At 57.9% G+C, this 26,863-nt stretch overlaps 1 protein-coding gene across 1 annotated transcript in view; it reads right to left on the bottom strand.

Moving 5' to 3' along the window:
* Positions 1-6,406: 6,406 nt before the first annotated feature.
* LOC121476933 (guanylate cyclase soluble subunit beta-2-like) overlaps positions 6,407-26,863 on the bottom strand; it is a 58,607-nt gene continuing 38,150 nt past the window's right edge. Inside the window, exons 12-22 of the mRNA XM_041731072.1 lie at positions 25,927-26,123; positions 24,832-24,943; positions 23,602-23,705; positions 21,511-21,727; positions 19,286-19,606; positions 16,683-16,831; positions 16,002-16,148; positions 14,332-14,486; positions 13,272-13,423; positions 12,860-12,967; positions 6,407-6,674 (exon numbers count right to left, since the gene is read on the bottom strand). Of these exons, the coding sequence (XP_041587006.1) occupies positions 6,535-6,674; positions 12,860-12,967; positions 13,272-13,423; positions 14,332-14,486; positions 16,002-16,148; positions 16,683-16,831; positions 19,286-19,606; positions 21,511-21,727; positions 23,602-23,705; positions 24,832-24,943; positions 25,927-26,123 (1,802 nt within the window). The 3' untranslated portion in view covers positions 6,407-6,534. The remainder of the gene's footprint in view (positions 6,675-12,859; positions 12,968-13,271; positions 13,424-14,331; positions 14,487-16,001; positions 16,149-16,682; positions 16,832-19,285; positions 19,607-21,510; positions 21,728-23,601; positions 23,706-24,831; positions 24,944-25,926; positions 26,124-26,863) is intronic.

Below are 26,863 nucleotides of genomic sequence, written 5' to 3' on the forward strand. Positions count from 1 at the left end.
TTTTAAAGATTTATTTATTCATGATTATTTGTGATAGACACAGAAAGAGGCAGAGACACAGGCCGAGGGAGAAGCAGGCTCCATGCAGGGAGCCCCACGCGGGACTCGATCCCGGGACCCGGGGTCACTGTCCTGGGCCGAAGGCGGACGCTCACCGCTGAGCCCCCAGGGCGCCCTTAAATAGTTGACATTTCCTGCACGGTCACATGTGCTCCGCGTTATCTCACTAGTCACCCTAACGACGTCTTGACGCGAGCGCTCTGAGGGTTTCCGTCCACAGAGCTGGCACGCGGAGCACCAACGGGGACAATGAGCGGCATCAGCCCGGGAGCCACGAGCCAGGTTCCAAATCCGGTGGCTTGGCCCCAGTGCCCGCTCGTTTCAGCATCACGCCGTCAGTCCTTCCCGGAAAACCCGGGAACTCGTGGTGAAGAAAACTAAAGTCACCCGCAGTTCTAGCTCCCAAAGATGATCGCTGGTGACCTAAGTCAGTGGCTTTCAACCGGCCCCTCAGCTCAGTCCCTCTGAGGACCACTGGTAAGCAGGGCTCCCTCGGAAAGATCCTCTCCAGGGTGTGAAGGGTGTAATCGGAAAAATCGCACATTTGGCTTTTTTTTTAAATTTTTTATTTATTTATGATAGTCACAGAGAGAGAGAGAGGCAGAGACACAGGCAGAGGGAGAAGCAGGCTCCATGCACCGGGAGCCCGACGTGGGATTCGATCCCGGGTCTCCAGGATCGCGCCCTGGGCCAAAGGCAGGGGCCAAACCGCTGCGCCACCCAGGGGTCCCGACATTTGGCTTTTTTATATGGTCCCCTCGCTGTCTCGTTTTATTTCTTCTTCTCAGAAACGGCAGGTTTTCAACGTGCACATTGTCCACGATGAGGTGTAAAGAAGTGGGATGCGATTTTACCAGAGGGGTTGACGGGGCTTTCCTGCGCTCACGGTCGCGTCCCCACTGTACCCTCCTCGGACAGCGTCGGCTCTACTTTTCTCAAAATGCTGAGTATCATGGTGATGTGCACACGTGGTCACATACAGAGTCACGACATATATGTCACCCGAGAGCCAGGTTCATATTCCAACAGGCAGGTGCACGTGTGCACACGCACGCGCACACACACACACAGTTTTTGGAAGAGTTGCGGCAAAATCAAAGTGGATTTTGAATTTCAGATTCGACGTTGAAAAAGTCGCAGAAATCAAAAACAAAAAGTCGCAATCACAAGATGATCGTGATATTTTCAAATAAATGTGCCAAAGAGAAGAAAAAAAGCAAAACAAACCTCCTCTTCAATCAGAGGTGGTTTTTTTAAAAAAAAAAAAAAAAAACTTCCAAATGGCTGGCAAATGGTTGCATCTGAACATTTTGAGAGATTTCTCTGTGACCTGATTTATTTTTTTCTGTTTGGTTAAAAAAGAATACTTTTTGATATGTAAAGAACTTATAATGAAGACGTTGAGCCCAGTTCTTTGGGAACGACACATGCTAATAGCGGATCGTGGATACCAACCGGTTGAATGACATGAGCTATGACCTATATTTCGAGGCTAGTTAGCTCTTTTTTTGATTTTCAGTATTTTTAATTCCTGATTTTTAATTGGTCTTCCCATTTTCTTTCCTCCCTGTGGTCCTTAGCGCTTGGTCCCTGTGACACAGGGCGTTGCTGGGCCCCGGGGGATGCGGCTCCTGCTGCTTGGCCGCGCTCCTAAAGTAACCCGTTCTTAAGTGATTTGCGACTTCAGTCTCTTATGCTTGTCACTAGTGTTTTCTTTTCTTTTTTGTTTTTAAAGATTCCATTTATTTATTCATGAGAGACACAGAGAGAGGCAGAGACACAGGCAGAGGGAGAAGCAGGCTCCATGCAGGGAGCCTGACGTGGGACTCGATCCCGGGTCTCCAGGATCAGGCCCTGGGACAAAGGCAGCGCTAACCGCTGAGCCACCCAGGCTGCCCTCACTAGTGTTTTCAACCCCTTTTCACGGAGGTCTTTACGTAAGAGAATAATGATTATTTTTCATTTCTGCAGTGCAAGCTCATTATTCTAATATCTTCAAACCCCTGTATCCAACAGACGTGGAAAAAGTAAAGCTAATGTTTCCAGATGCAGAACTTTCTTTCCTAAAATGGGACCACAGCCGTCAGTCGAACCTCCTCCGTGTTTCCACCCTCGGAGAAGGTCAAACAAGCCACAGTCAGAGGGTGCAGCGTGTGTCACTCTCATGTTTATTAGTCATCGGCAAATTAGTGAACGTTCTGCGTCCTGAAACCTCTGGTTTTGTTCCATTAATGTCTTCTCCCTGCAGGGGGCCTCGCGGACTTCCACGGTGGCAGGTGGCGAGGGGGGCAAGTGGTAGCAGGTCCTGTGGAGAGCGGCTTTATGTATTCCGGGACACGCCTAGTTCACAACACGTTTTCAGAAAAGTAACATGCCTCTTGCCTTGTCTCTCCATTGCACCTGTCATCAGCTTTCACGTTCGTCCAAGGCAGCCGCGTAGTGCAGAAATTCAGGGACTGCTCACGTGCAGAGCCCGCTCTCCGGTGTTTCTTCCCCGACAGAAGAAAGCAACCACCACGATCCGAGGGAGGCTTCACTTCTTGCTGATATTAGTGAATTTTAGCACAACTTCAGACACACGGAGGGATGAATGACTGTGTGTTTCAGGCTCTGATTTAACCATTTGCGTAAACTGCTGGATATCTCATGGGAAAAATTGAGTGTTTTTTTTTATTAAGATTTTATTTATTTATTCATGAGACACAGAGAGAGAGAGGCAGAGACACAGGCAGAGGGAGAAGCAGGCTCCATGCAGGGAGCCCGATGCGGGACTCGATCCCGGGACCCCGGGGTCACGCCCACTGAGCCACCCAGACATCCCGGGAAAAATTAAGGTCTAACTTTTATTCAGGTCTCTCCTATTCAGTTCACTGCAACCACGTGTCTGACATTAGTAGCTGTGTCGGGGGCACAGGAGCGAGGACCCACCTTTCCCCCTACTCTCTGCTGGAACATTAGTGAGGCTGTGGCCTGGCGGCCAGAGCCACGGCCAGAGTTGGGGGTGCAGGTGGGGGCCCTACAGCTGAAGCCCAGTTCTTGCACTTAGCTCTGCGTCCCTTTCCCCATCCCTAACATCAGACGACACCAGTACCCACCTCGCGCCCCAGGACGAGAGCCCTCGGCTGGGGCTTGGCACATAACCGTGGGCGACCAGCCGTAGCCGCGGCAGCATGTCCCCCCCGCCGTCCGGCACGAGCACCGATGCATCTAACAGGGAGGGTGGGCTGGAAGCTGTTCCACCACGGAGGCGTCAGGAGCGACCAGCTCCAGCCGGAGCGCCGGGGGAGAGGGGCGCAGAGCATGCGACGACCGGAGCTGTGCGTGCGGCAGGTGAACGCAGGTGCACGGAGCAGAGCCCGCCTTCCTCGTGCTGCCTCCGCGAGGATGAGCCCAGCCGCTCGCCGGCGCCCCAGACCTATGAACTCTCATCACACAGTTAATTATTCCCAGATTTCTCTGCACCCTTGAAACCTATTCTATGTAACTGTCCCCCGGGAGCGCGGTCGCCTTTGTCTCCGTGGCACGGCCAGTCGTGTAAAACTACTGCATCTGTCGGACTTCTCCGTGTGGCGCATAATTGCTTGATTTCCATTTGAAAGTGCGGCCCTGACAGGACGACTACACAGACCCACCAGTGACAACAATGATGGCCCGACACCTCCAAGGGGCCGGGGTGCATAATGCTGCGCTAAATATGTGCACCGAATGCACACTTGCCTTCAGACGCACCAGCTCTGGGTTTACAGCTGCAGATGAAGGATTCCTCGGGAACAAAAAATTTAAACAAAAAAATTAAAAAAAAAAAAAAAAGAAGAAAGAACAAGAAACCAACAGATTAGCATCAGCGTGAGTCTGGTGGAGCCAGATGGCTCTCTGTGGCAATCGAGCTCTCCCGCTTTCTTCCAGTGACCCCGAGCAGCAGGCCGAGCCCGCTACGAGGGGACAGCAATGATCTCATTCCCCAGCCAGGCACGTGACTTGCCTTCTTTCTCTCACACGCACGCCAGCTGAAGGGAAGTTGGGAAAAAAGGGTGAGAAAGAGGGGGCGGCGAGTCTGGGTGGTAGAAAAGAATCAGCAGCGGTACCTAGAGGGGGGGTGAGGCCCCAGCACGGGCTCGGATGGCCCTGGAGGAAGCCGCTGGACGAGGAAGGGGAAGGGGGGGGGGCACCCTGGCCACGGTCAGGCCCTCCACCCGTGTCCGCGTCCCTGACTCTTGCTGTATGTGCTGGGGGCCGCGGAGGGCGGGCAGGGCTGGCGGGGAAGCCACACGACCAAGCCGGGCCCCGCGGGGGTAAGGACGGTGCGGCTGTTTCCCAGCTCTTGCTGAGGAGCGTGGCCCCGGTGACTCTGTCACAGTCCTTGGCGGCCAGTGTGGTGCCAGAGCCGGGCCCTCATCTGCTTGCACGCGAGCTGGCTGTGCTGGGGCTGGGGTCTGGGGTACAGGGGCTGAGGGGCCCGGCCTCCTGGGGTTCCCGGGGGAATGAACCTAAAGGTTGTGGGTGTGGGACATCCCCGCCCTCGCAGGTGCTCCCAGGTCCTCAGGCCTGGAGGGCGCTGGGCCTGGACTCGCGGTGCCTCCCCCGCTGGGGAAAGCGCGAGCAGTTCACAACCCAAAGTGCGTTCCTGGAGGGACAGGCAGGTGTCCGGCGATGGCCGTGCGGCCCCGGCGGGGCTGTAGGGGGTGCGGGCATCCCTGGCACCGGGGCTCGGAGGCTGCAGCACGGACGTGTGTCCCCGGAAGGATGCTGTCACGGGCGCCAGGGCCCACCCGGCACGTCGGCAGCCTGGCTCCGTGTCCCCAGGCCCCGGAAGGGGGTCTCCGGCAGCGCGTCCCCAGAGTGGATGGAAGGCTCCAGATGCAGGGCACACATTCATTTGCAGCCGGAAATCATTATTTCAGTCATAACAAACCCGGGACAAACTCCCCTGCACTTCCACCTGGGGCTGGGCACCTGCTTCACAAGTTCGGGCAGTCGGGGCACCACGGGGCCCCAGGGCCGCATCCTGTCAGGCAGGGAGCGAAGCAAGCTGCCAGCCGGTGCCCAGGCGCCAGGTCCCACTGTCCTCCTTCCAGAGACGACAGCAGGCCGCCCGGCCACACCGGTTTGCTCCACTGACCCCACAGTCCTACCCCCCACGCGTGCTGGGGGCCCCGGGCTGCGCTCCTTCCCCGAGCTAGAGGACTGTGGAGGACACCAGAGGGCAAGCCGCCAGAACTGGAAGCTGGATGGCGGCCCCGGGGCCCACGTGGGCAGGAAAACCCCTTAATAGGAGCATTAAGAAAAAGAAGAGATTCCTGGCATTTGAAAAGGGTTTGCACCGCGTGGGTGATGCTCGTAGATGCTTCGTGTATCTCACGACATTCCCCGGAGGCGGGCCCTGAATTAGCCCGATTTACAGGGGGGCCACGGAGGCGAGAGATGTCCAGTGGCTTCCCCAAGCTCACCCCCGCTCCAGGCTACCCTGCGGCGCCCCACACTGTCACCCGGAGCGGGACGTGTCCTGGGGTGCCGGGGGTCCGGGGATGTGCCCCCTGGGGGTGCGGGGCAGGCCTGGACAGGTCCCTGGGGGTGAGGGGCAGGCCTGGGTCAGTCCCCGGGATTCGGGGGACCTGGATGGGTCCCTGGGGGTGAGGGGCAGGCCTGGACAGGTCCCTGGGGGTGAGGGGCGGACCTGGGTCAGTCCCCGGGATGCGGGGGACCTGGATGGGTCCCTGGGGGTGAGGGACGGGCCTGGGTCGGTCCCTGGGATGCGGGGCGGGCCTTGAGGTGCCCGCCCACCCTGCGGGCGTCGCCGGGGGAAGCACGTGTAGTCCGTGTAGCCCGCAGGAGGCTGTGCCGGCTGTGCCCGGGGGTCGTGGGGTGCCGGGACACAGCCTTGCAGACACCCCAAGAGCAAGCAGGCCTCGGTCAGGAGCCCCCGCGCCCCACCCGGCCCCCGCGGTGTCACCTGGCCTCGTGGCTGGACCCGGAGCCACAGGATCCGGGGCTGGGAGCGACAATGATTTCCTTGCACAGCCCCTGGTTACGTGGTGATTCATAACCGTGGGGTGTGGGGCGCTCCCCCACCTCCCCCCACCCAGCTGACCCCTAACGTGACCCACAGCATGGGGGGTGCGGGGTGCAAGTGGGCCCTGGAGCCTCGCCCACCCGGGAACCGCAGCATGAGAGCTTGAGCGCCCTTTACCCCTGTCGGGGGGGGAAACCGAGGCCTTTGTTTGTTGTGATCACGGCTCACTGATCACCCGTGGGAACAAACCGATCTCGGCCTCGAGGCGGGGAGGGGGGCTGGCGTTGAACCGAGAAGTAAAAGCACATTCTCCAGACTTGTCAGGATTGTGTTTGTTTCTAGACTTTATTCTCAAAGGGACAACGGGGAAGAGACCCAGCCTAGGAAGTCTGCAGCTGAGACAGGACCTTGTGCCCAGAACACCGAGTTCGGGGACAGCGAAGCCCAGGGCTGGTGCCCCCGTGTCACAGCACCGCACAGAAACCCGACGGCCTGGCCCCGGGCCCATCAGGTGTCACCGTGCGCTGGTCGCCTGCCTCCGCAGAGTCCCCGCCCGCCACTGCCACCGCCACCGAGCTGCCGTCAGGGCTGCGCTCACCAGCAGCTGGAAGGAGACAAGGAGGCGGGCAGGTGAGCCAAGCTTCACCGCGGCCTCTGCACTCAGGCCTCGTCACCCGAGCCCGGCCCCAGGCCCGAGGGCTCAGCACAGGCGCTCTGGGCCTCCTGTCCCACCTCCCGGCAGGAGCCTGTTCCTCGCTGAGGCTGAACTGCCCACCCAGACCTCAGCCTCGTCACTCTTGTATTTCCTGTCCTCCCCTGGTGTCACCCTTTGGGTCACCTGCCAGGTCAGGTCTCTACCTGGACGTGACCCACAGCACAGCATGAGTCTCCTGACTGTGCTGGCCCTGGGACGGTCTATGGGTCGGCACATTGGTGCCACGCAGGCCCAGGGTCACACCCAGGACGGCCACAGCTCACCATCGGCCCCTCGGGGCCTCGTCTGTCCTCATCTGGCAAGTGAGGGGACGATGACTACACCTGCCTCCCCAGCTTGTTGTAACGAGTCAATGAAATGGTTTATATAAAGGGATTAATGCAACGGTAACACTCGAGATGCCGGTTCTTAGTCTAAGTGTGGACGGGAGCCCAGAGACCAGGCGGGGGGTGGGGGGGGATGCAGCCACCCAGGACCCGGAGCCCACGGAAACCAGAAGGCTGACGGAAGGCCCCGTCTCCACCTCATCCCGCGCTCCCTGCGGTTCCACTAGGAAAGGTTCGCATCTAAGGTTCTCAACTCCTGTATCATCCCGGTTCCTTTTCCTTTGTCTTTACACTAATCATTGTTCCTGACACATCGGAGCTCAGAGAGGTTCACATACTAGGGTTGCGGGTCCAGGCTTCTAGAAGTCAGGAAACGCAGGGCGGCTTCTACCTTCAGCCTTCTGTTCGCGCTTCAGCCTCCTTCCCGAACCGGGATCAGTGACTGACCCTGTTCTCGGATCCTGAGACCATCTGCTAATGTGCTGGTGGGTAGGGGTAAGTGGGGATACACGTGTGCAAAACCTGGGGCTGCGGGGCCTGCCCCAGGCTCTCCTCGTCTCTGGCCCAGGATGAGGTGAGGATTTGGGAAGAGACCCTGGAGCACACAAGGGAGGATTTGGTGGGGCCACTGGTAGCTCCGGGTGACGACTCACACGGAGCCAGTTCACGTGTAAGCTGGGGCTACTCTGGCAAGGAATCAGGCTCGGAAGACCCTGAAATGCGGCATTTTGTAGGGTATCCCCATTTTGTAGGGAGCGACAGAGGTGCAGATGTGAGCTACACGGTCATCCCAGCTCGAGGGTACGTCCTCCCCCCTCCCACCCTGCCTTGCAAAATACGGAATCCTGCGCAGCGCTCCCTTATGCTTCTCAGAAACAATTACTCGGAGCCGGCTGGTGTGGGCTGTGTGTCTCGGCTGGTGTGGGCTGTGTGTCTCGCTAGCTCCACAGGTTTCGTCCCTCCAAATTCCCCCTAACCCTTCGCTCTGGGTCACAGAGGCTACCGCGGTGCAGCTTCTCCTTGAAATATAAGCACTGGAACCATTCTTACAGGAACTGGACTTTTCCAAAACAGAAAAATCTGCAAGATCAGTGATAAGGAAGGACTGAAAAGTCCGAGATCGGTTTTGTTGTGAGATCACGGCCACGGAGGGGAGAGGGGCTGACTACACAGAGAAACGCAGTGATCTCTGTGGAGAAGACAGGACTCCCCCGCCCCACCCCGGAGGCCCATCAGCACCATCAGCACTAAAGGGGCAACTGACCTCTCCTCATCCGACGTCCCACGGTGCCTCAGTTTCTCCAGATGTAAGAGGCTTGCTACACGATACATCTACCTCCCCCTCAGCCCACAGGGGTGTTCTGAGACCCGGTAAGAGAAAACCTCAGCAAACTCAACACCGGGAAAGAGTATCTCTCAGACCCTTTAGGCTCCCCATTATTCAGCACCTTCTCGTGTTTTTCTTCCAATTTCTCTCCTCAAAAAGTTTTCCATTTACTTTCCTCGCCCACCCTCCCACCCCTGCTTCGTGTCTCTTGCTCCCACAGCAGGTTTTTCTCTCTTCTAACTAGGATCTTTTTTTTTTTTTTTACTTTTCTGGCTTATGTCTTCTTAACTGTGGTCCTCTTTCTCCTCCATTTCTACCCACATTCTTCTTGCACTTTTATTAAACTCTTCTTCCTCCTTCCCTTTTCTGTCCTTGAGGAAAAAGTCCCTGATGGACAAGGAGAAAATACTGGCCAGCGAGCACCACGTTGGGAGAACCGAGACAGCTACGACTGGAGCTAACGGGCCAAACACGGGCCCCGTCAGTTTGAGCCAGTGCTGCCCGATGATCCAAGCAGGACTTGATCGGCCTGGACCGGAGACTCTCCTGGAATTCCTGCACGTGTGTGCTTGACATCTTACTCCGATCCGACTCCACGCTCCAGAGGGCGGAATAATTTCCTTGTTTGCTTGAGATGAATGTGCACTCTTCTTCTGCTCCTAGAAGGCCATTGCTCCCAGCCCCCAAGGGCTGCCCGTTAGTACCATCATTTTGCAGCAGTGACTGCTCATTACTGTGCCGAGTTGGAAAATGCAGCATCTTGGTTGGTCAGGTTTTCTGACTGAGGATTCCACTGCACGTCTTCCAGGTATTAGTGACATCTGGACACCTGAGGGCATCACACACCAAAACTGAAGTTCAACTTGGCTAGTCTTGGGAGACTCAGAGGCAACTGTAGGGCTCCCAGAGCATCAGGGACATCACAGACATATCACAGGTCTGCAAAAGCGCAAAATAATTGCAGTTTCTGGGACGCCTGGGTGGCTCAGCAGTTGAGCATCTGCCTTCGGCTCAGGTCATGACCCCGGGATCCCGGATGGAGTCCCACATCGGGCTCCCTGCATGGAGCCTGCTTCTCCCTCTATCTCTGCCTCTCTCTCATGAATAAATAAATAAAATCTTTTAAAAAATTGCAATTTGTAAAAGGTGACTTCTGGTGCACGACACACAACACAAGTCATGGGGGATACAAGTTACCAGGTCAGGCATGTTGTGTCTTTTTAAACACTTTCCTCTCCTGTTTTGAAATGCATTTAAACATTCCAAGGAAATAAACTGACCAGGTTATAAAACAGTGTATGCGTGAGAATCCCAATTTTGTAAGGAGAAACACACATGTGTACACATGCACACGGACCCTCACGTACCTAAGTTTGGCAGATAAGCACCCAAAACTTGGTAGTGGTCTCTCTGATGGAATTACGGGGGCTTTTGCTTTCTTCTTTAGACTTACCTGCACTTTATGGTTTCAAAAAAATGATAATAATTCAATATTCCTCCTGTAACATAAATGAGCAAACGGTCCAGGGAAGAATCAAGAGCAGCGCAGAAACCCACTTCAGAATCCGTTAAGCGTGAATTAAGCGGCTGTAAAGACGTCTTCCCGTTTGGAGAACTGTTGCTGGCAGAGTGTGGTCAAGGGTAAAACCGGGGGACGCTGCAGCGCAGCAGTGAGAGCAAAGAGGCGTTTGGGGAAATGCTGCTGCCTTGGGAATCGCGCCGGACTCTGGGTCACTGGCGGTCACGACAGGCGGGACTGGAGGAGTCACGAAGGCACGACGTGGGGTTGCGAGAAGGGATTCCACACGAGCAAGGTTCCTGGCCTGCAGCTCACGTCCCGACGCTGTCTCGGCTTCCCAACGGGTTTCCCACGACCGGGCAGGGCCGCCGCGTCCTCCTAGTCGTCCTCAAGGCTTCGCTGGGCGAGTGCTTCCCTCGGGGCCTGCCGTGGGGTCCCTCCCACACCCACCCCGCGCCGGCCCGCCCTTTGCTGTGGTCTCCACCCCTGCGGAAGCACTTGGCACGGCCGAGGCGAGGTTCACCGTGCAGCGACCCCCTGCTCTCGGGGAGGCCCGGGCGGGCCACACCTGCCTGTGCGCAGCGGGAACAGAGCGCGGAGCCTTGAACTCTACGACTGAGCTTTTTGGGCAAAATCCCGCCAGCGGGAGACGTCTACGCTGGCTTTAAACACGACCCAGCGGGGCTCCAGGCTCCCTGGGTGGTTGCCCTTCTGGCATCACCCTCTCCCCGCCTCCTATTTCTGTCAATGGGCAAAGAGGCCGTGGCCTGCAAGGACCGGATCTCCAGCTCCCGGAAGCCCCGCGTGCCCCAGAGGTCAGCGCAGGGGACCCTCCCGCTCCAGGGGACGCTCGGCCGCCACCCTGCACCCCTCCGGGCCCACCACGCGGCCGCCCAAGGCCCGCCCCGCCACCCGGCAGGCCCGGACTCCTGCCCGCCCGGCTCGCGTCGGCCTTCCCGCGGGGCGGCCCTGGGACGCTCTCGGATGCCCTCGCCCCTCGGCTCCGCGCCCGCCCCCGCCCCGCGACCGCCCTGGACGAGCCCCTGCGCCCGGCGCCGCTCCGCGCACAGGCCGTGGGAGGCCACGCGCTGCGCCTTCAGCGAGCGCCGCCGGGGCCTGACCTGGGGCCCGGCCTCCCCCGTCTCCCCGGAGCCGCAGCAGCTTCGCGGACGCGCCGTCGGACGAACCCAGGGCCGCCACGGCCCGCACGTGACCCGGGCATCCCCCCCATACGGGACGGGAGCGTCCCCCCACACACACGGGACGGGAGCGTCCGACCCCACACACGGGACGGGAGCGTCCCCCCCACACACGGGACGGGAGCGTCCCCCCCACACACGGGACGGGAGCGTCCGACCCCACACACACATGACGGGAGCGTCCCCCCCACACACATGACGGGAGCGTCCCCCCCACACACATGACGGGAGCGTCCCCCACACACACGTGATGGGAGCGTCCAACCCCACACACATGACGGGAGCGTCCCCCCCACACACATGACGGGAGCGTCCGACCCCACACACGGGACGGGAGCGTCCCCCTCACACACGTGACGGGAGCGTCCGACCCCACACACATGACGGGAGCGTCCCACCGCCACACACACGTGACGAGACCGTCCGACGACACACACGGGACGCGAGCGTCCTCCCCCCCCCCACACGTGATGGGAGCGTCCCCCCACACACACGGGACGGGAGCGTCCGACCCACACACACGGGACGGGAGCGTCCGACCCACACACACGGGACGGGAGCGTCCCCCCCACACACGGGACGGGAGCGTCCCCCCCACACACATGACGGGAGCGTCCCCCACACACACGTGATGGGAGCGTCCAACCCCACACACATGACGGGAGCGTCCCCCCCACACACATGACGGGAGCGTCCGACCCCACACACGGGACGGGAGCGTCCCCCCCACACACGTGACGGGAGCGTCCGACCCCACACACATGACGGGAGCGTCCCACCGCCACACACACGTGACGGGAGCGTCCGACCCACACACACGGGACGGGAGCGTCCGACCCACACACACGGGACGGGAGCGTCCCCCCCACACACGGGACGGGAGCGTCCGACCCCACACACGGGACGGGAGCGCCCCTGCACGTGACAGGCGCATCCCGCGTCCCCCCGTGCACGTGACCGGAGCGTCCTGCCCCCACGTGACGGGAGCGTCGCGGGCCGCACCGCGAGACGCCGCCCGCTAACCCCAGGACCGTAGGCAGGACGTGGGCCGCGGCGCAGCGGCCCTGGGCGGTGACGGCGGGTCCGCGGGGCCCTTCATGGGCCGCAGCAGCCACGTGCCCACGGCCCTGGGCGGAGCGGGCGGTGCTGCAGCCTGTGCCCCGGCCGCCGCGGCTCCACCTCGGACTCAGGCTCGGGGTTGAGCTGGAGGGAAGGCCCCGGCCCCCGGCGCGGGCGGACCCCGCAGACCCCCACGGCGACCGCCCCAAGGCCTGTTCCCCGCGGCCGGCACCTGGGGTCCGGGGAGCCGGGGAGGGGCTGCGGGCTGCGGGCTGGGCCGTCACGCCCCGGGGGCTGCGCCCTGCCCCTCCGGCCTCCACGCGTGTTCCAGGAGCCCTCGGGGCCGAGCGCTGGCCCCGCGGGAAAGAGGAGGCCGCGGAGGAGCCCCCGACCTCCCCCGTCAGGGCCCGCGGGGGAGGACAGGCCCCGCCCCAGGTCCCAGCGGGGTGGGCAGCTGCGGGCGGCTCCCCCGAGGCACCCTGAGGGCGCGGCGTCCGGGGCTTCCCTGAGCCTCCCCCTGCCCGGGCCGGCGCGGGAGCAGCCTCCAGCGCCGAGCGCCCCCGCCCGTGCCCCCGTGCCCGCCCCCCGCCAGGAGCCCGCGACCCGGAGCATGAGGGCGCGGGGCCGAGCGTCCGGCTCCTCACCGTGTGCCTGGAGGCCCGCGGGCGGCGGCGACTCGCTGTCCTCGTAGCGCATGACGGCCACGGCCCTGCCGTCCGGCCTTCCCCGAGCGCCGGCGTCTGCGGACGAGCCTGCGGGGTCGGAGAGGTGACCCGTCCGCCCGCCCGTCCGCCCCCGCCCGCCCGTCCGCCCGCCCCCCGTCCGCCCCCCCGTCCGCCCCCCCGTCCCCCCGCCCGTCCGCCCGCCCTGCCCGGGCCCCCCACCCGTCCGCCCGTCCGTCCGCCCGTCCGTCCGCCCCCCGTCCCCCCTCCCGTCCGCCCCCCGTCCGCCCGCCCCCGTCCCCCAGCCCGTCCGCCCGCCCGTCAGCCCCGGCGTCGCACGCCGCGTCCCAGGCCGTCCCGGGCCGTCGGGGGCAGCAGCGCCGCCCGTGCTCACCGCTGCCGCCGCGCAGGCCCCGGGGGCGGCCCAGGATCTCGTCGTCCGAGGCGCGCAGGTTGCGCAGCAGGAAGTAGGTGGTCATGCGGCCCTTGCCCTTCACCTCGATCTCGCCCCTCTCGGCCATGTCGAAGCCGCGGTTCTCCAGCTCCCTGCAGGGGCCCGGGCGCTTCAGGCTCGCGAGCTGTCAGGTCCCCGCCCGACCCCCCTCTGCGCGGGGGCTGCTCCGTTTTCACTCCGCTGTCACCCCCGAACCCCCGGCTTGGGCTAAATCCTACCCTGAGCTCCGTGTGGAGTCGCTCCCCACGACGGGTCTCTCGGCCGGGCCGTGCGCCCTCACCCAGGCTCCAGGACCCACTCACCGTACCCAGGGCGCAAGGGCAGGCCCGAGCAGGACCCAGAGCCCGAGCCCCGGGCTTCTCTGGGCTCTTCTCCTCCCTGAAACCCCCGTGGGCCCCAGGTCGTCAGGGAGCAGCAGGAGCTCAGGGGGAACAAGTCAGGGAACTTGGAATTCGGTTGGCGTCTGAAGTTCCCGAAACCGTATTTTATGCTCATCTTTGTCGTCGTGCTCCTCGTGCTCTCAAAGTAATTACTTGAGCGTTTCTGCTAGAAACGTTTTTAGTAGAAAACGTTTTCCTACTAGACCAAGGCTCGGCTCCCTCCTCTGGTGCCAGGCCGGATAGTGCATGTCCTCAGCGCGGGGCCCTGCAGCCTCCACCGCCGCTGCTCAGGCCCTGCGGTGCCCGGGCGGGAACCAGGGTAATGAGGAAGCACCAAAGCAGGGCTCTGCTCCAGGAAAACTAATTCCAGAAAGCGCCAGAAGGCTGGGTGAGGCCTGTGACCGCACTTTGCCAGGCCCTGCGTCACCTCCCGCTCCTCGGAGCAAAGCTGTCCCAGAGTATAGGGGCTCGGGAATGTCTATCGCCCGGCGTCATGCCCTGTGAGCCAGGGAGGCCTGGGAGAAGCACCAGGGGTCCCTTCGTGCCCCCCACCTCTGTTGGGCACCGCACACCCTGGAAGAGGGGGAGGCAGAGGAAGGCACGAAGACACGGACGGTTACCTGTAGGCCGTGGGGCTGAGGTGCACTTTGTTGGGAAGCCCGTGACTTTCCATCCTGGAAGCTGTGTTCACCGTGTCCCCAAACAAGCAGTACCGCGGCATCTTGTCCCCCACCACACCCGCCAGGACCGGTCCCGTGTGGATCCCCACTCTGATCTGCGCAGAGAGAACCTCGCTGAAAAGGGACCCTCAAATGCCACCGCTTTTATTTTGAAGTTTGAGGCATAATTTACATAAAAGGAAAAGATCTGAAGCCTTCAGCTCCGTGAGCTCGGACAAGAGCACGTACCCCTGTAGCCACACCCCTACGGTCGTTGCCTCCCGAAATTCTCTTGTGCCCTTTTCCCATGAAGTTTGTCCCTCTCTGCAGGGGGATCCACTTCCTTATTTCCTTCGCCAAAGACTAATTTGCCTGTTCCCACGGGAAGGGGAGCCAGGCTGCCTGGCGGTTGTGGGACCTCCGTGTACACCGCCGGCTGAGTGAGATGATGGAAGAACTCGGAGCACCGATTTAGAAACTGCTGAGACGGGGATCCCTGGGTGGCGCAGCGGTTTGGTGCCTGCCTTTGGCCCAGGGTGTGATCCTGGAGACCCGGGATCGAATCCCACATCGGGCTCCCGGTGCATGGAGCCTGCTTCTCCCTCTGCCTATGTCTCTGCCTCTCTCTCTCTGTGACTATCATAAATAAATAAAAATTAAAAAAAAAAAAAAAGAAACTGCTGAGACGGTGGTGTGAGTGTCCTAAGAGAGAAGTGTCTGTCTCGCATCCTCGTCCCCGCTCTCTTAAGTAAGCCGCACGGTTTGCTGTTTCTGGGGCGCAGTGACTGATGCTCCTAACCACGGCCCTACTCTTAAACTTGATAACCTCTTCCCGTTTTCGTCCCGGTAAACCCACCGTGAGAGTTCCCAGGAATTCACGGTTTGATTCCATTCTTGGGGTAGCGTGACTGTCGTCGCCGTAGCGAGGCCGCTCACTCGCACCCAGATACACACGCTCTCTTTACACAACGGTACATTTTCAATTTTTTTTTCTTATCTGACTTTTTAACCAAAACATGTTATCTCTTCTCTGACGCTCTCATCTCCTTCCCTCCTTCCCTCCCATCCTGATTTTTTTTTTTACTGGGGGTTTTAGTCAACAGATGGGTCTGTGTGCTTACAACGGCCGAGTAGTGTGGCTTAAACTTTAAAACTTAAACCACAGAAATGTCAGGACGGGGAGGATCTGCTGAGCACACAGAAGAGGACGCCGGCTTGTCCTCTCCATCTCTCAGAGCAAACAGATCTCCGTGCTTGGGAGAGTAGGTTCCTGTGTGGGAGGCGAGCAGACGTCTCCCGAAGGGCCCCGTGGTGGGAGGAAGCCTATTCTCTTTTTTTTTTTTTTTTATGATAGTCACAGAGAGAGAGAGAGAGAGGCGGAGAGACACAGGCAGAGGAGCCTGTGTCTCTGGAGACCAGCTTGCAGTGAGCGTCACGGAGATCCCAGGCCCTCCGAAGGTTGCGAACGGTGGGGATGATGTCCTAATAGCTCAATTACGTAGAACACGTGCGGGAGAAGACAGAGGTGGGGGAAAGCACCCGTTTGGAGTACTGTGACGTGCCCGGGAGCACCTGAACAGAAGCAGAAGCTACTCCTCTGTGTGTGAGCCGAGGAGCCGGCTTCTCCCTACCTGGATGGGTTCTCCGGTAACCGGATTCATCACTTCTGCGGCAGCGATTCTCATCCCCAAGGCAAAGTTGGCCACTCTCTGGGCGTGGCTTCCAACGGGCACCGGGACGCCCCCCACCACCATGTAAGCATCTCCGATGGTCTCCACCTGTGAGGGGGGCGGGGCCCTCAGAGGGTTGCCTTAAGGCATTAAACTGTCCCTAAGTATTTCCGTCTTATCTGTGTGTTGACGAAAGGACCATATGGAAGCTGCGGGTGACTTGCCAGGAGCATGAAGAGCGTCAGGCAGGCGGTGGGGAGAAAACTGAGCCCGCAGACCCCCGGAGAGCGCCCGCGGGCCTCTGTCTGCCGGCAGGAACGGGTCCCCGAGAGGACGGAGCCCCTGGCTTAGCGCACGACGCCCTGTGCTGGGCGGACGTTACTCCGTTAGCCTTCTGCTGAGTTCCAGGGATAGAATTATGCTCAGAGAAGAGTGTGCCCCTCGGAGGCGTTTCCGCAGCGCGAATTACAAAAGGGTCTCTACAAACTAACTAGGATTCCTAAACTAGCTCCAACTGCCTTCTAGCCTTACGGGCTCGCCCTGCTGCTCTGCACCAAGCCCTGAGCACAGAGGGGGCGGAGGGGGTGCAGAGCTGAGCTCCTGCCCGCCCGGGCGCCCACCCCGCAGGCCGCGGACACCCACCTTGTAGACCTCGTGGACGCTGGTTAGCCTGTCGAACTTGGAGTACATTGAATTCAGCATCGTCACGATTTGGATGGGCTGGCAGGCCGCACAGATGTTGGTGAACGTCACCACGTCGCTGAAAAGAATCGTGCAAGTCTTAAATTCTCCTGCAACAGAAACCGGGTGTCGTGTTGGCCCAGGATATGGAATGATCATCCTGCGGACTCCAGCGTCCGGTGTCCTGGGGGACCGGGTGCGGCACGTCCTCCTCAGGCACTGGGCGTCCAGGCCCGCTACTTTCCACCGAGTGGCCAGGTGGCCTGTCTGGGTCGGTGTGTCCACTCGTCTGCCCCAAGTGCATGGCTCCATCACGCCGAGCCTGGAGCAGAAGGTCCTCACTGTGGCCGGGAAGGGGCCCCCTCTGTCCCAGCACGACCCCGACCTCCCATCTCCATGGCTCTGGCTTACTCCACCCCACCCACCCCGGCCTCCGTGGGGTTCCCAGTGCCTCCTGCGTAGGGCCTTTCCGCCTGCTGTGTCCTCCCCCAACCCCTCTTTTCTCAAATATTGAAGAGGCTCCATCTCACATCTCCAGCGTGAGCACCTCAGTGAGAACCCCGGCACCCCTGTCGGTGCAGCAGTCCCCAGACCCTACCCTTTTAGCCTTGTTACGGCCCCAACCCACAAGCCGTATGTGCATATGTGGCGTGGGGTGTGTTCCTTACAGGCTGTCTTCCCCACTGGACCGTAGGCTCCGGGGTAGGAGAGGCGGACTGGGCCGCTGCTGCATCCCCAGCACCCGGGGCAGGGCCTGGCTCACAGCAGGCGCCCAGGGAGTGGCTGTTGGAGGAGCGAGGGTGCGACGACTCGAACGCAGCACGGTGCCCTCCGTGTCACGGTGCCTCTAAGAGCCTCTCGTTCGCGTGCCCTTCTCTTCCCTTCGGCGTCCGGCCTTCCCTTCTCTCTTCCTACCCTCCCTACCCTTCTGGTCTTGTCTTACGTATTGCACTGGCTTTCCTCCTCCTGAAGTAACAGGTGTCCCCTGGGCTTCCGTGCCGAGCCCCCTTCCCCTGCCACCTCCCAGCCCCTCGACCTTACTTGTCATCCGTGGGCCCTGTGATTAGCCGCCATGCCCGCTGCGCTACTTCCTAGACCCCTGGTGCACCCGAGACGTCGCCACTGAGCTCTGCCCGCAGTCCCTGCTGCCTGTGGTTCTGCACGACGGGGTGTCCCACGGGCATTTCACTCAGAGGCTCTAGAACTGACCTCCCGTCCTCCCCCCAACCTGCCCTTCTCTCCGGCTCGGCCGTAGAATAAAGGACCACGTGTTTCTGCGCTAGAAACTCCGCACTCAGCACGGACTCCCCTCTCTCCCCTGCTCCGTCCTCTCGGTAATGAGGGTCCTGCCGATTGCTCCTGGTGGGGTCTCAGTCCAGGCCCTTGCCATGCTCACCGCACGCCACGCATCGCTCACGGCCTTGTCTGCCTCCCTCTCGTGCACTCACTGCACTGCAGGCAGGTTCACATTCATCACACACTTACCGGGAAACCTTCCTTATAAGCAACAGAAACCTCAGGGAGTCCTCACCTGAGCCCACCCTAGGTGCCCAGCCTCTCCGGGCACGTTCCAGGGGTAGCACCTTGCAGGGCTTATGTTCGCGTTGCCTCACCTTCACTCCTGTGATCCGGTTCTCCTGAAATTCCTTTCCCTTCTTTTTTTGCTAAGATGAGGTCTCGAGGCTTGACTCCAGTGCCCTGCACCTTATACAAAGCCTCACAGCCCCTGCCCTCCTGTCTTTCTCTCCGACAACCTTTTATTTTCTCTTCCCTGTGTCTCCACACCTTTGAGATGGAACACCTATGGATTTTGGAGTTAGTTGGGACTTCTAATTGATTTTTCAGATTGTTTTACGAGTGATTGTAAATTTACGTAGCTGTGTTGGGTAAGAACCCCTCCCTCGTGGAAATGTGCAGAAAATTAAATGAAATGGCGTGGATAAAAACGTCTCGTACAGGTCCCGGCACAGCCATCGCCCCTCAAGGGACGTGAGCGTCCCTTCCTTTGGCCTCCCCAACCCCCGTGCATATGTCCTGCATCTGTCAGACCCACAAGACCGTGAGCCCCTCTGGGTCCTTGAGGCCTGCCAGCCCCCTGGCATCGAGCAGCTTCCCTGCCTACGTCTGGAGGTGAACACACACCCGCGGCAGATGGATAGTGAGCTCAGATCACACACAGCCTTCTTCCCCGTAATCGGCTTGCCCAGGGTGGCCCCGAGAGGAGCCCCGGGACTGGGGTCCTGAGTGGCCGTGTTGTTTCCAGTTAGGAGGAGGAGCTCTGTGACAGGTCGCAGCTTTCGGGTGTTAGGGGACGTAGCATAGCTGGGCGTCGTTGGCAGGCAGTTTGCTCTGCTCTGCATTTCGCTCGTGTATTCCGTTTATTATCATTATTGTTGGGAGAAGACAACCAAGGACACGCAGCTCAAGGAGCCGGCCCCAGGCCACGTCGCCACCGCGGGACGGGGCCGGCATTCAAACCTCGATCCGCCTGCCGTCTGAGCCTGTGCCCACCGAGGACGCGGCCCCTTGCTCAGGGGGCCCGTGACGGGAAGGGGATGCTCTACCTGCAGCGACTTTCTTGCCGTCCTTCAGCTGGTTGGCCACGTGTTCCGGCAGCATGGCGTACAGCAGGGTCTCGGTTTTCTTCTTTTCAACGGCCAGGTGCCTGGACAGGACCCGCAGCTCCTCCTTCTTCCTCTCCAGCTGGTTGGACAGCTCGATCTCAGCCAGGCGCTGCTGGTTCAGGAGGATGAGATCCCTGGTGGTGTCGTGCGGCGCGATGTCAGACAGGTGCATCCTGCGCTGCTCCAGCTCTTGCAGGCTGCGGAGCTTCGGGGAGCACACGTAGGCCATGCACCGCACGGACTCCATCCAGATCATCTGGCCTTTCCGTCACGGGGAGAAACGCCACGGTACCGCGCGTCACCGGCGGGTGACACGGCCTGCCACCCCGCCACCCCACCGCACGTTCTCCTCCCTCCCTTTCGGCCACTTTTGGTGAAGGCTGGTCTCTGGGTCCCGCCTCGCTCAGCTCCGTCCCGGGCACCTTCCTCGTGGGAGGCGCCCGTCCCAGGCTTCCAAACCACCCCCTGCGGCGCGGCCTGTCTCCCCCTTCCTGAGCCCTCCCGCTGTTGCAGGGTCTTATGCAGACCCCCCCCCCGCAGACCTCACTTCCAGGGACTTCCCTGACCCTGCCTTCTCTCTGAGATCCCCCCGACTTCCTTCAATGTTTCTTTTAGGGTTTTTTTGCTCATGGCTTCCATGCTGGTGTTCCCCAGGTCCTGTCTGGGTGTTGTCTTGGGAATACACCACGGCGTCCCACATCATGCTGACAGTGAATCTGAATTTCCAGAGAAACGCTACCTCCTGGACTCAAGGTGCCTATTTCCTTAAAAATATGTTTATTTTATTATATTTTATTTTTTTTTTAATTTTTATTTATTTATGATAGTCACAGAGAGAGAGAGAGGCAGAGACACAGACAGAGGGAGAAGCAGGCTCCATGCACCGGGAGCCCGACGTGGGATTCGATCCCGGGTCTCCAGGATCGCGCCCTGGGCCAAAGGCAGGCGCCAAACCGCTGCGCCACCCAGGGATCCCAAAAATATGTTTATTTTATTATAAAAGCAGTGTGCATGCGTTGCAGAAAATGAAGAAAGATGAAAAGAACAATCACCTATGATCACACCGCTCAGGTAATTACTAACATTTCTGCTGTCTTCTTTTTGTAATCTGTATTTTTCATTTAAAATTTATAACAGATCTATCTTTTGATAGCAAAATTATAGATGTGCATCATAGTTTTTGCTGGGTACATTGATTATACCATATTTTATAAGCAACTCGCTAGCATTGATGATATTATGTCCCTTTCTATCAGCCTATAAGCAACGTGGCAGCGACCAAGCTTAAGGTCATTGTGCACAGTTGTGGCCACTTTGTTAAAGATATAATCTTAGAGGGCCGCCCGGGGTGGCTCAGGGGTTGAGCGTCTGCCTTGGGCTCAGGGCGTGACCCCGGGGTCCTGGGATCGAGTCCCCCATCGGGCTCCCTGCAGGGAGCCTGCTTCTCCCTCTGCCTGTGTCTCTGCCTCTCTCTGTGTCTCTCATGAATAAATAAATGAAATCTTTAAAAGAAAATTCCCATCCCAGATCGAATATTCATGTTTCCCAAAACTCAAAATTTTAAATGCATCTTAGGAATGGAGTTATTGAGACAAAAGAATATGCTCATTTTTAATGTTTTTGATGCATATTGCTAAAATGTCCTCAAAAAAGATTGTGACAATTTACCTTCTCCTCAGCAGTGATTTTTTTTTTTTAAATTACTCATCAATATTTGCATGTGGCTGTCTGCAGGAGCTTATTTCCTCGCATGTGTACCCGGTCCCTGCTTTGGGCCCGGCACACTTTCCTAGGCACTGAGGAGACAGCAGTGACTCACTGGCCCAGCCGCTGCCCCCAAGGACCTCCCGTCTCGTCCTTCCTCAGCTATAACCACACCTTCAGCACCCAGTTCCCCAATCATTGTCCTCAGCATTCTCTGTCTTCTGCAGCCCCTACATCCAACCCCCAACTTCCGCCGTGGTTATGTCCTGAACCTGTTCCTCCGTGACCCCCAGCCCCCCAGCGCCACCACCACCCCTAAAGCCTCTCGCCAAGTCTCCGGTGGCAGCCTGCCATGTTCCATCCACCTTTTTTTGAGAAAACTGGACAACTCTGTTGGGTCCCTTTCTGAGCAGTGTCCCCAAGGCCAGAGAGCCGTGGGGGAGGGAGGGTGAGCTCCTTACCTCGGAGTTTGAGGGCAGGCTGACTTTTCCATGCCTCAGGCATCTTTTCTCTTCGTGCCTTCAGGACGAATTGACTATTGATGAATTTGCAGATGCTGAAAATGTTGAAGGCCACTTGAGGGTGAACGATGGAGAAATACTCGTCTAATGGAACCTTCTCGGTTTGGAGTCCGGGGACATACTTCTGAATGTTCACTCCAGCTTGCTTGACCCTCAGCTATCCACAGAGGACAGATGTGAGCCCGCGGAACAGAAAGCACCTACACCACACACGGGCCCTTGACAGTATCCTCATCCCACGTCCTTTGTGACTCACGGGGGGAAAGGAAAGGGCCGCTAATGGAGTAGACCTCGAAGAGGGAATAAATACTATTTTATAAAGTGGATCTGCAGCTGGACTCTCAGGAAAGGATCGTATGGGGTGCTCAGAAGCAGAGCTCCCACCAACAGGAAGCACCAAAACTCTCAGTTGGGCTGACAGTTCTTCCCTAACTCTGTGGGATTTCTCTGTCCCTTCCTGTCTCTCTCTCTCGGACTCTGCCCTGTTTCCTCTCTTTAGGATGCGCTAATAAAGAAACTAGCAAATTCTGTAGCTTAGACCTGACGCCCAGGCTCGGATGGAGGTGAGGAGCCCTCCACTGCTGTGTCCAGGGAACACACAGAGGGAAGAGGCCAGACGAGAATCCTGGACACAAGCTGTCCACTGCCTGCAGAAGCCGACCCAGAGCACTTCACGTCACCAACCGTGGGCTGGCTGTCAGGCTACAGACATCGACCCCGCATTATACACTGACTATCAGGAGACTTTCTGTTATCCTATGCCCAAAATGTAAAAAGAAAAAGGAGTTTAAGATGCACCAGAATTCAAGACATTAATAGTCGTCATACTAGCATCCTCATGGCCCTGGGGAAGTGCCCGGACGCGGCTTCATCACTCCCCAGTCACTTCTTACAGGAGCGTTTGCCTCAGCTACATCAGTTCTCTGCGAGCAGACGTGCCCCTCCAATGAGGAAATTTCATAGAATCTGTGTCCACAGGGGTCAGCAGACCAGCAGGCGATGAATCAAACCGTCTCGGCTTTCAAATAAGCATCACACAACATTGCAATTACCTGAAGCCATTTTTTTCTGAAGCCATCTTTTTAAATATTTTTGACCAAATTCATTTTGCCTAATTGCCCTTTAAATGAATTCATAATTGAGCACCTGGGTGGCTCAGCGGTTGAGCGTCTGCCCTTGGCTCAGGTCATGACCCTGGGGTCCCGGGATTGAGTCCCACATCGGGCTCCCTGCTCTGCGGGGACCCTGCCTCTCCCTCTCCCTCTGCCCACCACTTCCCCTGCTCGTGCGCTCTCCCTCATTCTTTCTCTCCCAAATAAATGAAATCCTTTAAAAAATGAGCTCAGGGGATCCCTGGGTGGCTCAGCAGTTTGGTGCCTGCCTTTGGCCCAGGGCGCAATCAAGTCCGGCATCAGGCTCCCGGCATGGAGCCTGCTTCTCCCTCCTCCTGTGTCTCTGCCTCTCTCTCTCTCTCTCTCTCATGAATAAATAAATCTTTTTAAAAAATGAGCTCCTAATCGATTCCAGTGACATATATGACATCCAAGGAAATGATAACCAAACACTTTCCATTAATGCTCATCCTCACACGTCCCACAAAACCGCGGCAGGAGTCGGCACAGACCTCTCCCCTGCCTTCACGATGCAGGAAGAGAAGCCTGGCGAGACTGGGACATCCACAGCGGCCACGAGGACGGCAAGGAGTCACATCTAAGATTTCACTGTCATCACTGTTCTCTCATCTCAGTGTTGCAAACTTCGGTGTCGCTTCAAACCTGCCCCTGGGCTCACGAGTCCAGACCCCCTGGCCCTGCTCCCCACCCGCATGTACGGAGAAGATCACGCATTCTGGTTTCTGGAGGATGCCACACTGAGAAAGAAGTCAGCGGTCCCGCCGGGCTACATCCTCGCCTCCCAAGCCCTGGGGGCCCCACAGGGACTTGAAGGTCACCACCAGCCGGGAAAAACCGTACAACATAGTCCCTCCCCAGCTTGTCCCTAAGCCGAGTACAGGGGGGAAGGGCCTCTTACTGATTCGTCAAACACAATGTGGAAAGGAAAAGCCTTGCAGAATGTCTTCGGTTCAATCCAGAGCCGCTCGGGATAAACGGGCACAACGGTGTTGGCGGGCTGCCCTGGACGTGGGAGAGGAGAGGCCTGTCACGGTGGCTGCGGCCGGCACACAGCGGCCCGAGGGGGCGGCCCAGGGCCGGGCCGCAGGCTCCAGGTGGCCGCGGCCACTCTTCCAAATGCACAGAACACTTGCAGCCGGGCTGAGCAGCCCCCGCCCCTGCCAAGTGTCTGCCCGCCGCCGAAGCTTCTGGGCCAATTGAGTATGTCTCGCCAGGAAAATAGAGCCTGCATTGAGGCGGTGACAGCCAGACAATGGGCCAGCCGAGCAGAGCGTGTGTGCCCGGCCCAGCGTCAGGGACGTTTGCCACGGGGCTCTCTAGACTGACAGTTTGGGTGGCACATGAAAATTTAACCACGGCCCCATTTGGCAGGGGATAGAGATTCGAAATGGAGCCTTTTTGATATGAAAATCTCGCAGACAAAGGGCGTCAATCGTGTGTTTGACTCGCTTGCCACCGCTTGAGGGACTCAAAATGCAGCCTTTGAGCTCTGCACACCTCCTCCCAGATGCGGTCCTGACCACGCCCAGGGGCTGATGGGAGCGTGGGCCCTCATTCTGGCTGCACCAGGGGTGCTCATCACGGGACAGGCTTGGCGTCAACAAGGGCACCTTGAGAGCCTAACGCCTTCATTTGTCACGTGGGAGAGGAGGTCCTGGTTCTGGGCCATACGGCCCCTCGGAGACAGGGCCAGAAATCTGCTTTCCTGGCTCCTGGTCCAGTGTCCTTTGCGCTACTGGACACCGTGGTTATTAACTGCAGACTTCCAGGCCAGACGTGCCTCCCAGTCCAGAAGGCCTGGTGCTTGAGAATAGGCCAGTCCTCGTCCTCCTTCCTGTCAGCACAGCAGCCAGCTGGGACCAGTTCCCATCCTGTCTCCAGTGGCCTTCCCTGACAAGCGAGCGGGGAGCCTGTGTCTCTGCCCCAGCTCTGCAAGGGGCACGGCACAAATAAAAGGGCCACAGGAAGGCAACTTAGGGCCTGATGTTCTACAGTTAAGAACCACGCCTGCCCGATCGGAGCTCTGCAGAAACTGGGGACATCACAATCCTGGAGGCCTTTGCCCGTCTGCGCACACCAAGCACTTACTCCGCTCTGAGAGCCGAGGTCGGGAGAAGGGCACACTCACCTTTTCCAAACATGACTATGCTCCTCACAACCTCCCAGGGGGATTTCTTCACAGGACAGACAGAGACACTCACATACTTCTCTTTCATCCTAAGGAAAGCTGCCTCCAGAGCCTGCAGACGGCAGAGACAAGCACGGGGTCTGGTCATGTGACTGGCCCTGTACCCAGACATGCACAAGCCCAATTTGCTGTAACTGGGACCAGAGGAACGGCAAGGCCTTGCAAGGTCAATTTTAGCAAGACTTCGTTATCCCCAAGATTTTTATTGCATTAATCCTGATGTCTCTCTGCCAAAGGCAGCAAGGATTTTTACATATCTCAAGATGGGGCTGGCAGAAAAATTCCACGTGAACATCTTCCCTTCCTGGGGTTGAAGATTCTGTAGCAAACAGACTCTGAGGTGGGCTTTGAATGCTCTAAGATGTAAACACCGTGTGCTCCAGGGATCAGAATTATCTGGATCTCTTTGTAAGGTGTGTGGACCCAGAGAGCTGTGTACCTAATACACATAGTGCCTAAATGACGCTCACTCCGCAAGTTGCCATTGAGGCAGCCGATCACAGGACCGTGAACTGACTCCAGACTCCTAACTGGCCCCAGCTGTAGAAGTGGGCACTTAGGACTTGAAAGGTCAATTTATTTTAGAAGGGTTGCAAAATAAGCCACCAAATCCAAATTTTTGGCCTTCGTATTCATGTTTTCAGAGGTGGAAATGGTTCCCAGCTAACGTTCATCCCTAGAAAACTTCCTGATGTTTATCCAAGTTTTCTCAATCAGAGATGATTTTGTCCCTCCCCCTTCCCTGGAGACCCCTGGTGATCCCTGGAGACATTTCTGATCGCCACAACTAAGGAGTTGGGGAGCAGGGTGCTACTTGCGCCTGCTGGGTAGACTAGGAATGCTGCTAAATATGCACAAGACGCCCATAATGACAAACATCTGGCCCAAAATATCAATAGTGTTGAGATGGAGAAACTCTGCCTTAAATCCACTATCTGAGGGTCCTTTTGGTTCTGTTCCTTGCATGGGTGGTTCTGAGACTTGGAGCTCCCCTGGGAGCATCTGTGCTCTCTGAAGACATAGCAAACCCAGTACCTCTTGGTCTCTCCGGAAGTCCTGGCTGTCTTGTAACCTGTTTGGTTTTGCCGTTCTCATGTGTCTGTGAGACTTCTGCACAACAAGGAACACAACATGCTCCTTCTTGCCTGTCCTCTCCTCTTCCCTATTCATGTGGACGATATCCATGGTCACCTCAATGTCAAAGAAGTCTTTGGCCACAGCCTCGATGATACCTACAGCAGAGGGACACCTCATGGTGAGGGATGGCAAGAGGCGGTTTTGTCAGCAAAAGTCATAAAATAATCAAGTTATACGACTTCAGGTGAATATTCCAGATATTACGAAGCCCAGGCCCTGTGTCAAGATAGGGAGCACAGGATAGATGAATAAAATTAAAAATAAAATACCTTCCAGGTAGAGGTTTAAGCTATACACGTCTGGATACCATATATGTCCCTGCCACTCTAATTTCTAGTTCAGCATCTATTATCAAATTAATCCTGATGTGTCTCTGCCAAAGGCAGCAAGATGGGGCCGGCCGAAAAATTACACGTGAACATCTTCTTTATTTCATGAAGGTATTTAACTCATGAAACGAACTCTAGAAATAATGTAAACAGAATCCAGTTGTAAAAGCATGAAGGACCATGTTTTAAAAAGAAGTGCACTGGACATGACCCCAGGGTTATGACATAAGCATGGGAAAAGCGTGCGTAAGGATGTTCACCACAGCACTGCTCACAGCAGCAAAGGGTGGTATCAGCTAAAGGTCCAACAACGGGACTAGCTAATTACAACGCGGAATGTCACTCAGCCGTCGAAATGGGTTTCAAAGACCATATGAACACATGGCAGGATGCTTTCTCCACGAAGCTGAATACACAAAGAAAGCCTGGTATGAAATAATAAATATCCCAAGTATGTAATTGCTCGCATAGTTTAAAACGCGAAAATAAAAAAATGGAAAGTATTC

The sequence above is a fragment of the Vulpes lagopus genome, chromosome 16 (genome assembly GCF_018345385.1).
Source record: "Vulpes lagopus strain Blue_001 chromosome 16, ASM1834538v1, whole genome shotgun sequence".
Taxonomy (NCBI): domain Eukaryota; kingdom Metazoa; phylum Chordata; class Mammalia; order Carnivora; family Canidae; genus Vulpes; species Vulpes lagopus.